Consider the following 12,111-nt stretch of genomic DNA (forward strand, 5'->3'; position numbering starts at 1 on the left):
GAGTGTGTGTCTCCCTCTGGATTGAAAAATACAACCGTGTCCTCTTTTGCCAGCCCTTTCTGCGTGCGCCTCCGTACCTCTGCACTTTACTTCTGCACCTCCTCTGAGTCTCAGTGTGCTTTTCTCTTTCCTTCTAGTTGTAGAATTTCCACTCAGCCAGCCTTCCTGTGGTTCTGGATGGTGTCTGTTTTGTCTTTCAGTTGTATTTTTGAAGTGGTTGTGCGAGGCAGCAATTTCCATGTTTACCTATGCCACCATCTTGGTTTTCTCCCCATTGTGGTTTCTTTTACACCTTGTGACCTGTAAGTAAAAGTGATTCTTTAGCATTATGAATATCCAGTTCCCTAACAGCCTTTCACTTCATGGTGTTGGCATCCTTGTTCAAATCAATTATGTAATTAGAAACATTTGTAATATGGCAATATTTCTTTTTTAATTTAAAAATTTTTGTTTACTGATTGATTTTAGAGAGAGAGGCAGGGAGAGAGAAACATTGATTTGTTGTTTCACTTTTAAAAGATATATTTTTTAAAAAATATATTTTATTGATTTTTTACAGAGAGGAAGGGAGAGAGATAGAGAGTCAGAAACATCGATGAGAGAGAAACATCGACCAGCTGCCTCCTGCACATCTCCCACTGAGGATGTGCCCGCAACCCAGGTACATGCCCTTGACTGGAATCGATCCCGGGACCCTTTAGTCCGCAGGCTTACGCTCCATCCACTGAGCCAAACCGGTTTTGGCTAAAAGATATATTTTTATTGATTTCAGAGAGAGGAAGGGAGAAGGATATAGAGATAGAAACATTAATGATTAGAGAGAATCATCGTTTGGCTGCGTCCTGCACACCCCCTACCTGGGATCAAGCCTGAAACCCAGGCATGTGCCCAGACCTGGAATTGAACCATGACTTCTAGGTTCATCATGGGTCAATGTTCAACTGTTGAGCCACACCAACTGAGTTGTTCTACTTATTTATGCATTCATTGGTTGCTTCTTGTATGTGCCCTGACTGAGAATTGAACCCACAATCTTGGCATATTGGGTCAACGCTTTAACCAACTGAGCTGTCCAGCCAGGGCCTGGCAATATTTCTTCATATATTATTCCTTCTATATTGATTAGCTGACACTCTTCTGTGTGTGTGTGTGTGTGTGTGTGTGTGTGTGAGAGAGAGAGAGAGAGAGAGAGAGAGAGAGAGAGAGAGAGATTTTTGTCAGTGACAGCTAGCATATTTATTAGTATAAGACTAAAGAGTCTATCAAAAGAGACCAAAAACATTAATATCACTATGTTTGTGGTTTTTAGGTCCCTAAGATCTTTTTACTCTTTCTCTATGACCTTTCACCTTCTTTAAATATCCCTGCATCTTGTCAAAAAGGCCCAGGGAGTTTCAGAAGGGAGGACTGACCAGAGACCAAGCAGCTGCACAGACAAGCCTGGAGGATGATTGGAGTGTGATGATGGGGAGGGAGCAAGGCTCCTTAAGCTGAGGGTCAGGACCACAGAGGATGTGGTCACCTAGAATGAAGAATGAGGCTTCTTTTGGGCTTTTTCAACATCCCTTCAGCTTCAGATAGCTCCTTAGGAAGGTATGGCTGCATGCTGGTTATGAAAATATAGTTTGGTCGATAATGTGCTGGTTGTGGGTAGTTCCTGGGTTGTGGTACACTGCTGTTCTTAGGCCAAAATTGAGTCCTAATGTGAAGACAAAAAATAGACTTATCAATAAAAGAGAGTGGAATGGGGGCCTGAAGTCTCTATCTTTCTAATTGTATCTCTTCCAGGTGGAAAATAAAGCTATAGGGTAGAATAATGAAATTGATGTTGGTAAAAATGACAACAATAACCATGGCTAACTTATTATTTTCAGACAAGGGGAGGTTAAGTAACTCAGCCAAGGTCACACAACATAGCAAATAATTAATACAACAAGATTCAAACCCAGGAGTGTGGGCAACTTTGTGACTGAAGCCTTACCCTGGACACCAGGGTCATGGAAAAGCAGCCAGGTTGTAGTCCCAGCTTTGCTGTGTTATCTATTGGCTGCTGTGAATACCTGTACTCTAGCCTCACCAAAGGCAAGGGCACAGAGACATGTGTAGAGTTGGTGTTTAGTTGGAAAATTTAATTAGGGAGCAATGAGTCCTGATAATCTCTGACCCTTTGAGATGTTACTCAGAGTAGATGCTCTGCTCCCATCTCTAGAGAAATTCCAAGTTTCCAGGAGTCCTATACTCTGACCTGTACTCAATGTGTTTCCATGCCCAACCACGTGCTCTGGAGGCTCTGTGTCTGGCTTGGGTTACCCAGAGATGGAAAATACCAGGTACGGTCATGGATAAGAATAGAAACTCACAGATCAAGCACATGATTTCCTGCTGGGCTCTGGTGGGAGTCATAAGCACAGAGTCATCTTGTTCTGGTCACTGCTTCCCCACAGGTGGGTGGGTTGTGGTAGGGGAAATGAAGCCCTCCTCCCAGAAAAACCCCATGGTTGGTTTCTATTCATACACATTCACATACTCACACACTCATTCTCACCCCCCTCATCCCCCACAAACCCTCCTAAGCTGTTGGTGCTAGGACAATCAGGTAATTGTGGCTTCACATCTAAGTAACACAGAGGTAAGAGGTAAGACCACTCTAAAGATCAGCTTCATTTAACACTTGGCCAGACATAGGCAAGGAAATAGGTTGTGGTGGCTACAAAGAAATTTTTTAACTTCTCAGAGTTCAGGAAGAGTCTAATTTATATATTCCCAATTATCCCTTGCTGATGTACCAACCCTTTATTTAGAAATAAAATAAAATACAATGAATTAAGATACCCAACAAATTTTAACATGAAATTAATATAAAAATTATGAATGAGCTATTTTGCCTTCTTTTTAATAATAAGTTTTGAAACCCAGTGTATGTTTGACATTTATAATGTCAGTTTGGATGAGCTGCATTTCAGGTTCTCAACAGTCATAGTGACTGGAGCCACTGCAGTGGACAGCGCAGGCCTAGAGTCTTTGATGCCAGAGTTTCTGTCCAGACTCTTTAAGGACCAACCCTTTTTTATTCCTATGTTTGTGATCAGAATACTAATTGTACCCACGATACATCCAAAGTATACTCCTTCCATGAATGTTTATCCGCTCTATGATATTTTGAGATTCTGTGTGTGTGCATGCATGTGTGTGCCTGCTGTCTAGGAAAGTCAGGGTCTGGGCACAGATATGAATGTTACCACTGTGTATGGTAGTGAATTTAGGGGTAATTTTTGCTGTTATCACTGGTTCGATCTTTGACCTCCTTCATCAGCACAGAAGTCTCATGTTTTAGAATTAGTCCCTTGTTTCTTTGGTGCAGCTGTCCCCTTTTTCCTTTTCTTGCTATAAAGAATTAACCTTGGAAAGCAACCTTTAGAGCAAACCACAAAATGGTGATTCGTCAGAGCAAATTCTTAGTCCCCTGCAATGGCCCTCAGACACCTGAGACCTCAGACCCTGGTTCTGGGAGTGGCATGGCTGGGGGGATAGACAGTCTGTGAGGTGAATGCCAGGAGAGACATGTCCTCAGATGTGGGAGATACAGGACAGAGACATGGCTAGGTCCTAGGGCTCTCTGACCGTGATTCTGTACTCTCCCCACAGAGGGAATGCATATCAGTCCATGTGGGTCAAGCAGGAGTTCAGATTGGCAATGCCTGCTGGGAGCTCTTCTGCTTGGAACACGGCATTCAGGCAGATGGCACCTTTGGTGCCCAGGCCAGCAAGATCAATGATGATGACTCATTCACCACCTTTTTTAGTGAGACTGGCAATGGGAAGCATGTGCCCCGGGCTGTCATGGTAGACCTGGAACCTACTGTCGTAGGTGAGTATGGACTAGGACCCTCCCATAGAAAGCAACATGAGACTGTGAGGCTTTGTCCATGAGTCTAACAAAGCAGAAACTTTAACTGGAAGGTGGGAATGGCTCAGCTAGAACCCTTCTGCTCTCCATGATGTCTGTCAGCTCCTTGAATTGTCCATAATTGGGGAACTGACACTAGGAACCAGGACTCTTTGCTCTCCCATCACAGCTCTAATTGCAAATAAAATGCTCTCTGCTTAAACCGGTGGAGACAGATTAAATTGTCAAAATTGTTTACACTAAGGCTAAAAAATACAAATGATTTTAGGTATTATAGGAAGGCCCCAAATAGCCAATTTCTCAAGGTTTCCGATTCTATAATAATTTCAACCTATTCACACGGGTTTGATATAAGCTTGCAGTGTCTGACACACAAAATGGAATAATAGCAGGCATTTTTCTCATTACCAGAGGTGGCTATAGAAGCTTGAACTTCATTTGAATGTTAGAAAACAGAAATTCAGGTCTCTCCTTGAGTTCACCCCCTCAAGCACCACTTCCCTGGTTCTGGACTTCCTCAGCTCCAAGCTGAGTCAACAATCAAGGGATGGATAAGTTTCATAGGGATGTCTGGGCAAATGTCTATAACACCTGACCACTAATTTCTAGGCACAGCTAACTCCCGGTACTTCTGCCTTTGAGAACTTTGTACAAATACAAAAAGTGCAGATTACCCTCACAGGCAACCATGCAAATGGATGCTTTCTCTAGGGGAGTAGAAGACCCCTGAAGAGAAGAAGGGGTGTAGTTTGGACCTGATGCCTCTAATTGGCTATGTGCCCATTTCATGTGGACCCTTAGAGGTGAGCAGAGTGCTCTTGACAGCCTTTCCAGGGCTCCTGCTCCTCTAGAACCTTTCATTCTAAAGTATCTCTAATGCCTGATATATATTATTATCACCTTGAGTTGGAGGTGATGGGGGACTATTCCCGGGAGAGACTAGGAACTGGGCAGATCATCCTGAATCTTTCTCTGTGTCTCTAGAACATTTTAATGCAAGTGAAATCAGGTTAAATTTTGAGATAACTTTGCAGCATGAAAGAAAAAATAAGGGGGAAGCCTTGAGGGATCAAGGTAGATGGAAGGAGTGGCAGTCAACCTTTCTGTTCAGTGAGCTTTGTAAAGTTAAGGCTTTTTTAAGTTGCAGCCAGGAGAGCAGCAGACTTCTCATCACCTGCTGGAGTCACTGGCTTCTGGTTCTTTTAGTGCCTATGTCACTTTAGACTTAGCCTTTTTCACGTTTGTTACAAGGTTGCCTGGATTCACCTTTGTAGAGTTTTACAGTAGGGAAGTGACAACCCAGAAGGGTATTATATGATATTCTAATGGGAAAGGAGATAGTAAGACCTGATGGTCCTCCTCTCTTGGTAGATGAGGTTCGGGCAGGAACCTACCGCCAGCTCTTCCATCCAGAGCAGCTGATCACAGGAAAGGAGGATGCAGCTAACAACTATGCCCGGGGCCACTACACAGTGGGCAAGGAGAGCATCGACCTGGTACTGGACCGCATAAGGAAGCTGGTAAGTGTTAATAAGGGCAGGCTAAGGTGGATAGGTTTAGAGACTCATACCTCTCTGAGAAGAATAGGTAGAGGCATATGACCCTAGGCTATAGGATAGAGATTTCATAGATTCACAGAGTGTAATACAGTGGTGCTGAACTTTTGGGGATCAGACAGTTTTGAGACTAATGACCACTATAACCCCTTTTCTAAACTGAAAGGCTGCTTTGATTTCACCCATGTAAAAATGTTGAGGGATGTAGTGGGGCAGACAGAAGGATTGCCTGCCTTTGTTCACATTAGGGTATTCCTAGAAACTTGTCTTCATGTTTTCTTCTCATGTTTTACTCTCCCAAGACAGATGCCTGCTCTGGCTTGCAGGGCTTCCTGATCTTCCATAGTTTTGGTGGGGGCACTGGCTCTGGCTTCACTTCTCTACTGATGGAACGCCTCTCCCTGGATTATGGCAAGAAGTCCAAGCTAGAGTTTGCTATCTACCCAGCCCCCCAGGTCTCCACTGCAGTGGTCGAGCCCTATAACTCCATCTTAACCACCCACACCACACTGGAACATTCAGATTGTGCTTTCATGGTAGATAATGAAGCCATCTATGACATCTGCCGCAGGAACCTAGACATTGAGCGCCCCACCTATACCAACCTCAACCGCCTTATCAGCCAGATTGTATCCTCCATCACTGCCTCTCTCCGCTTTGATGGGGCCCTCAATGTGGACCTCACTGAGTTCCAGACCAACCTTGTGCCCTACCCCCGCATTCACTTCCCACTGGTCACCTATGCACCCATCATCTCTGCTGAGAAAGCCTATCATGAACAACTCTCTGTGGCTGAGATAACCAGCTCCTGCTTTGAGCCCAATAGCCAGATGGTGAAGTGTGACCCAAGACATGGCAAGTACATGGCCTGCTGCATGCTCTACCGTGGGGATGTGGTGCCCAAAGATGTGAATGTTGCTATTGCTGCCATCAAAACCAAGAGGACCATCCAGTTTGTAGACTGGTGTCCCACTGGCTTCAAGGTGAGAGCTGATGACATAGGGAGGAGTTAGACAACTAGAGAAGCAGAGGTAGATTACCAAGGATTGGGGAGAAGGATGTATAAACTCCAGAGTCTTGGACAGATATACAATTCCATGGACACTTCAGGCTTTATTGGAATGATATGGGAAGAGGGGCTTAAGCCAACTATACCATGAATTAAATTCATTCATTCACTCACTCATTTAATTTATACAGGTAAGGGGGGAATTTATTAGAAAGGATTAGTAAAAGAACAGGAGGGGCACTATTGCAATAGGGAGAAGACTTCTACAGCTCCTACCCTAAGATCTGTAAGCATCTCACAGGTCAGGCAGAAAAGAGTATTTCTTTTATAGGGAGGAGTGGACAGGCTAGAAAGAACATGTGTGGGCAAATGATATGAACAGGATGAAGGAGTAGAGGTAGTTGTAATCTGACAATGTATTAGAAAATGGAGATAACCAAATTATTCAAGTTGCCAAAGAGGTGAAATTCCCTCCTCTTAACAAAAGATGTGTCCTCCTAATTTATTGTGAAAAATTAAATATTCTTGGGGAAATGTGGAATATTCAGGGAAGACCCCTGGATAAAGTGCTAGTTAAACACTGAATAGTGATAAAGCCACCGTTTGACTTGCACTAGCAGGGCATGCAGCTGGCTCTAAACATGTGAACTGGTTGATCACTTTGTCCTGTGTTCCATGGTCTTTAAAGAGATTCCACCAGCAAAATAACTACCACCATTTCTATTAATTTGTACTGCCCAGGCCTTTAATAATTCAGAGGTTTACTGAGCACTGGACTGGAGACAGTGATAAACATGTCTCAGTTTTTCCTTGGTGGGATTTACAAAAACAAGGCACTATGTGCCAGCCTCTTGGCTGATCTATTTTATCTATGAAGCTCTGACCTAGCTGATCTGCTGAGTAAGGAATTGTAACATTCTTCCTCATTGCTACATACATAATCTTTTTTTCTAGATTCTGCCTATTTTATGTGTAAGTTCTGGTTATTCTTATGAAAAGAGTCACACTCTTCAAAAAATGCAGTCCCCCCCCCCCTTTCAAATGGAAACAATAAAAAATGCTAATAATAAGAAGAAGGTAGAAAAAATGAGATGTGAGGGTGGTGGGGAAATTAACAAAAGGGAGACCTCTCCCATTCTCTCCTTTATTTTAAACTGAAGCTTTGGGGTCATGTCCAGAAAGATAAGGTAATGCCATCAACTTGATCTGCTTTTCAGAAAAGCACAGGCTGTGGGAAAGTTGTTGAACTTCCTCCTCTTTCATCCTTCTCAAGGGTGTTTATGTCTACTTGATTTAGGTCAAGGAATACTATTGTTCAAAAAAAGAGAGTTAGCTCTAGGCAACAAGTTTTTGCTGGTTAGGGCCAGATCTAGCAAATTATGTAATGTGGCTGAATTCATATTCATTGCCCTTCCCATTCTTATTTTTGGTATTTACTTCTGTCTTAGCATCACCTTTATCACCAAGATACCACTTTTATCTAAGAGGATTCACCTTTGTGAGTCCATTTAATGGGTTAACTACCTTAGCTGTATAGCCTGCTGCCACTCCCACCTCTGTCTCTCAAGAAGCCATGTATTTATTTTAAAGCTATGAATTGAAGAGATTGGCAATTAATACATGGTAGTCTGGGTAGGAAGAGGTATTTTTTGGGTGGCAACATGAATCTTAGTCCATAAGTATTATCACAGTTTGTCACTTTAGATTTCGCCCAGCTTTCTGCAGTTCCTAGGCTTGGCTTTGGTTTGATATGTATGTGAGGAAAAGAAAGATTTCTAGCATAGTAGCCCCACCATAAGATTGAGCCGGATTTGTTGGTGGACCCTGCCGTGCTACCAGAATTGAGAAGTAGGCTTGTCCAGGCAAGAGTTTTAAACTAACTTTCTTTGTTTGGAGTCCTTGCTTTTCTTCTAAAAAGCTCCATTTCTTAGAGACACAAGGCTTGATTAACACTAATTCCATTGCCAGGCCTATTGGATCTTTTTATTTATTGCTCTGGAATTTCTCTATGACCTTTTAAACAACCTTCCCAACCTTCTGCTCCCCTCTTTTCACTGCTAGCCCTATAGTCCCACTCTCATGCCTGTGCCTGAGTCCTGCTCCCACACCATGTGATGAAGTTGCCTCATCTCAAGTCACCCTTTGGCTACTCTGCATCTTCTTTTGTTGTTTCTCCTCTTTCTCTGTTCTCCAGGTGGGCATTAACTACCAGCCACCTACTGTGGTGCCAGGAGGGGACCTGGCCAAAGTCCAGCGGGCTGTCTGCATGTTGAGCAACACCACAGCAATTGCCGAGGCCTGGGCCCGCCTTGACCACAAGTTTGACCTCATGTACGCCAAGCGGGCATTTGTCCATTGGTATGTTGGAGAGGGAATGGAAGAAGGAGAATTTTCTGAAGCCAGGGAGGACCTAGCTGCCCTAGAGAAGGATTATGAAGAAGTGGGGACTGATTCATTTGAAGAAGAAAATGAAGGGGAGGAATTTTAAATATACATGTTCCTCATGACTGTGCCTCTTTATTTTTGCTGCTCCACTCTAAGCACATGTAACTATTCTAAGAGTCATAGATGACACTCCCAGCTCCAGCCTAATCTCTGTCACCAGTACATGTGGAATGACTGGGCTGAAAATGGATGCTGTGCTGCATCAGATCCTCCCTTGGGTAAAAGCAGCTTTGTGTCATTACAGAAAATGAGAGTCATTGTCTCTGGGTTAAGGTGAAGTCCACTTACACGTGTGGTGAGGTCTGATCAGGATTTTGAATTCTGGATTAGGTTATTGCCAGGGCTGACCAGCAGACCCTGAGCGACAGATGAATGATTACTCTGACACATATTTCTGTGAAAGAGAGGGCTAAGGGAGTGCCTGGCTAGAGAAACCAAACAGCCCCATTCACCTGTCTCCTTAGGCTTTTATTGTAACAACAACTTGAACTAAAATTAACTAATAGATACTATCAGCAAGGTAAGTATCCTTGAGAAGTCATGCATCTGTAGTGTCCTTTAAGCAAGGACATCTAAAGATTAAGCATAAAGATTCCAGTAAACACCTGGGGGCTCGTGTGTATACAGACTTGTTTGGAAAGATCAAGGCAGGGGCTATTGCCTTCAGTCAACTCCCCCAGTAAGTTCCGACTTTTCAGTTTCCTCTTTATAGACTTTCTTTAATAAAAAAAAATATTTTATTGATCCTTTACAGAGAGGAAGAGAGAAGGATAGAGAGTTAGAAACATTGATCAGCCGAAACCAGTTTGGCTCAGTGGAAAGATCGTCGGCCTGCAGTCTGAAAGGTCCCGTGTTCGATTCCGGTCAAGGGCATGTACCTGGGTTGCGGGCACATCTTCAGTAGGAGATGTGCAGGAGGCAGCTGGTCGATGTTTCTAACTCTCTGTCTCTCTCCCTTCCTCTCTGTAAAAAATCAATAAAATATAAAAAAGGGAAAGAAAAGATCTGGGCATTGGGAAGGGAGTGACACTATTTAAGAACTGGTGAATCAGTGAGAAACAAGACAGACACATCTCCTGCCCGCATAATCACACAAAGGAAGGAATGAGAAAATTTCAGATAGTGTTAAGTGATGTCAAGTAAACCAACAGTGGTACGAAGTGCCTGGGGGAATACAGTCAAACCTCAGTTCTTGACTATCTCTCATCTTGAACAATTCGCTTCTCAATCTGACAACCCTTTTATGCTGATGCCTGTATGATCAGTCACAAGTCTCTCAGGTGACAAACAAAGGAGATAATGCATGAGTATGAGTCAGTTTACCACTAAACCTCACATTATAAACATCTCAGGAAATTGTGCTGTGAGTATTTTCATGGGTTATTTTGCTTTTGTTGCTACTTATTTTAAATATTTATTTTTACTGTACATTTCATTTCCTTTTTTGTTAAATGTTCATTTACATTTCATGTCCTTTTTAAAGTATTTATTTATAGATTAAATAGTGCATTAGACATGTATATAAGAAAGGTTAAAAGAAGGAATCATTTGGGGGTCTGGTACAAATTAATTCAATTTACATGATTTCTAATGGGAAAAAATGATTCGGTTTTCAAACAAATTGCTTCTCCAACAGCCTTCTGGAACAAATTAAATTTGAGAACCAAGGTTCTATTGTACTCTTTTGTATTGGGTTGTCAGAAAAGGCCTCATGGGGACCTGAATGAAGACAAGAGCCATCATGGGGAGTTCTGGAATCAGAGGATGCTGCCCATAGGGCAAAAACACATATGTGGGAACAAGTACTAGTATACACAGAAGCCTTGAAAGGTTTTAAGTAGAATATCGACTATAGTTTATATACATACATACCTTATCTCTAATCCTCCCAACAGTCTCAAATGGATATTCTCATTTTACAAATGAAAAACCTGAGATTTAGAGAATTTGTTTAAGAAATGGACCACCAACTCTATTCTCTTGTCTACCCTACACTTACTGCCTCATAAAATGATGGATGGGGGGAAACCAAAAGTGTATATCATTTACATAGGGGAGGACAAGTTATTGCATCTCTTCTCTGAAGTTGACAGCTCTAACAGGATTTTAGAAAATATCAAGACTACTAAACTACTAGTAAGATATCCAGGGTTGGGCCCATAGTAGGTCCATATCCATTAAATGGATACCTTATTAATTGTTGATTTTTCCTAAATGTTTCTATTCGATATTCTTTGGAAGCCCTGAGAAAAATAGAATGAAATGGTGGATTAAATTGATTTTTGAAAGGGAACCAGTCTTTGATTACTGGAATAAAACCATACTTGGTCAAGGTGTAGAATTCTTCTTATACATTGCTGAATTCTATTTGCTAATATTTTGTGAAGAATTTTGCATATATATTCATGAGGGATGTTGGTCTGCAGTTTTATTTGTACTGTGTCTGATTTGGTATCAAGATAATACCGGTCTTATAAAATGAGGTGGGAAGTGGTCTCTCTCCTATTTCTCAAAGTGTACAATTAATGTTAATTCTTAAAACATTTGGCAGAATTCTACAGTGAAACAACTGGGCTAGTATATTTCTTTATTGGGAGTTTTACAAATTAACAGTTCAATTTCTTTCTTTCCTTCTTTTCTTCCTTCCTCCCTCCCTTCCTTCCTTCCTTCCTTCCTTCCTTCCTTCCTTCCTTCCTTCCTCCCTTCCTTCCTTTCCTTCTTTTTTAACCTTTTATTTTTATTTTTTAATATATTTTTATTGTATTTGGCAGATCTACAGTGAAACAACTGGGCTAGTATATTTCTTTATTGGGAGTTTTACAAATTAACAGTTCAATTTCTTTCTTTCCTTCTTTTCTTCCTTCCTCCCTCCCTTCCTTCCTTCCTTCCTTCCTTCCTTCCTCTTTTCCCCTCCCTCCCTCTCTCCCTTTCTCTCTCCCCTTCCTCCCCTCCCTCCCTTCCCCTCCTTCCCTTATTTTATCTCTCTAAAATCAATAATGTGTGTGTGTGTATGTGTATGACCATCTAAATTATCCTTCCCAAAGCCCTTATCCATTCAAAAGAGAAAATAAGATAAAGGTTTTTTTTATAGTTTTTTTTAATATGTTTTTATTCATTTCAGAGAAAGGAAGGGAGAGGGAGATAGAAACATCATTGATAAAAGAGAATCATAAATTGGCTACCTCCTGCATACC

At 42.0% G+C, this 12,111-nt stretch overlaps 1 protein-coding gene across 3 annotated transcripts in view; it reads left to right on the forward strand.

Annotated features, from left to right (window-relative positions):
* Positions 1–8,979, forward strand: part of TUBA8 (tubulin alpha 8) — a 20,172-nt gene extending 11,193 nt beyond the window's left edge. For 2 of the 3 annotated variants that reach the window (XM_006752821.2, XM_015558530.1), the window contains exons 2-5: positions 3,646–3,868; positions 5,279–5,427; positions 5,766–6,446; positions 8,667–8,979. In XM_006752821.2, the coding sequence (XP_006752884.1) occupies positions 3,646–3,868; positions 5,279–5,427; positions 5,766–6,446; positions 8,667–8,960 (1,347 nt within the window). In that variant the 3' untranslated portion in view covers positions 8,961–8,979. The remainder of the gene's footprint in view (positions 1–3,645; positions 3,869–5,278; positions 5,428–5,765; positions 6,447–8,666) is intronic. The other variant, XM_006752822.2, reaches the window with a different exon arrangement.
* Positions 8,980–12,111: the final 3,132 nt, after the last annotated feature.

This window comes from Myotis davidii, unplaced genomic scaffold (genome assembly GCF_000327345.1).
Source record: "Myotis davidii unplaced genomic scaffold, ASM32734v1 scaffold1711, whole genome shotgun sequence".
NCBI classification, from domain to species: Eukaryota; Metazoa; Chordata; class Mammalia; order Chiroptera; family Vespertilionidae; genus Myotis; species Myotis davidii.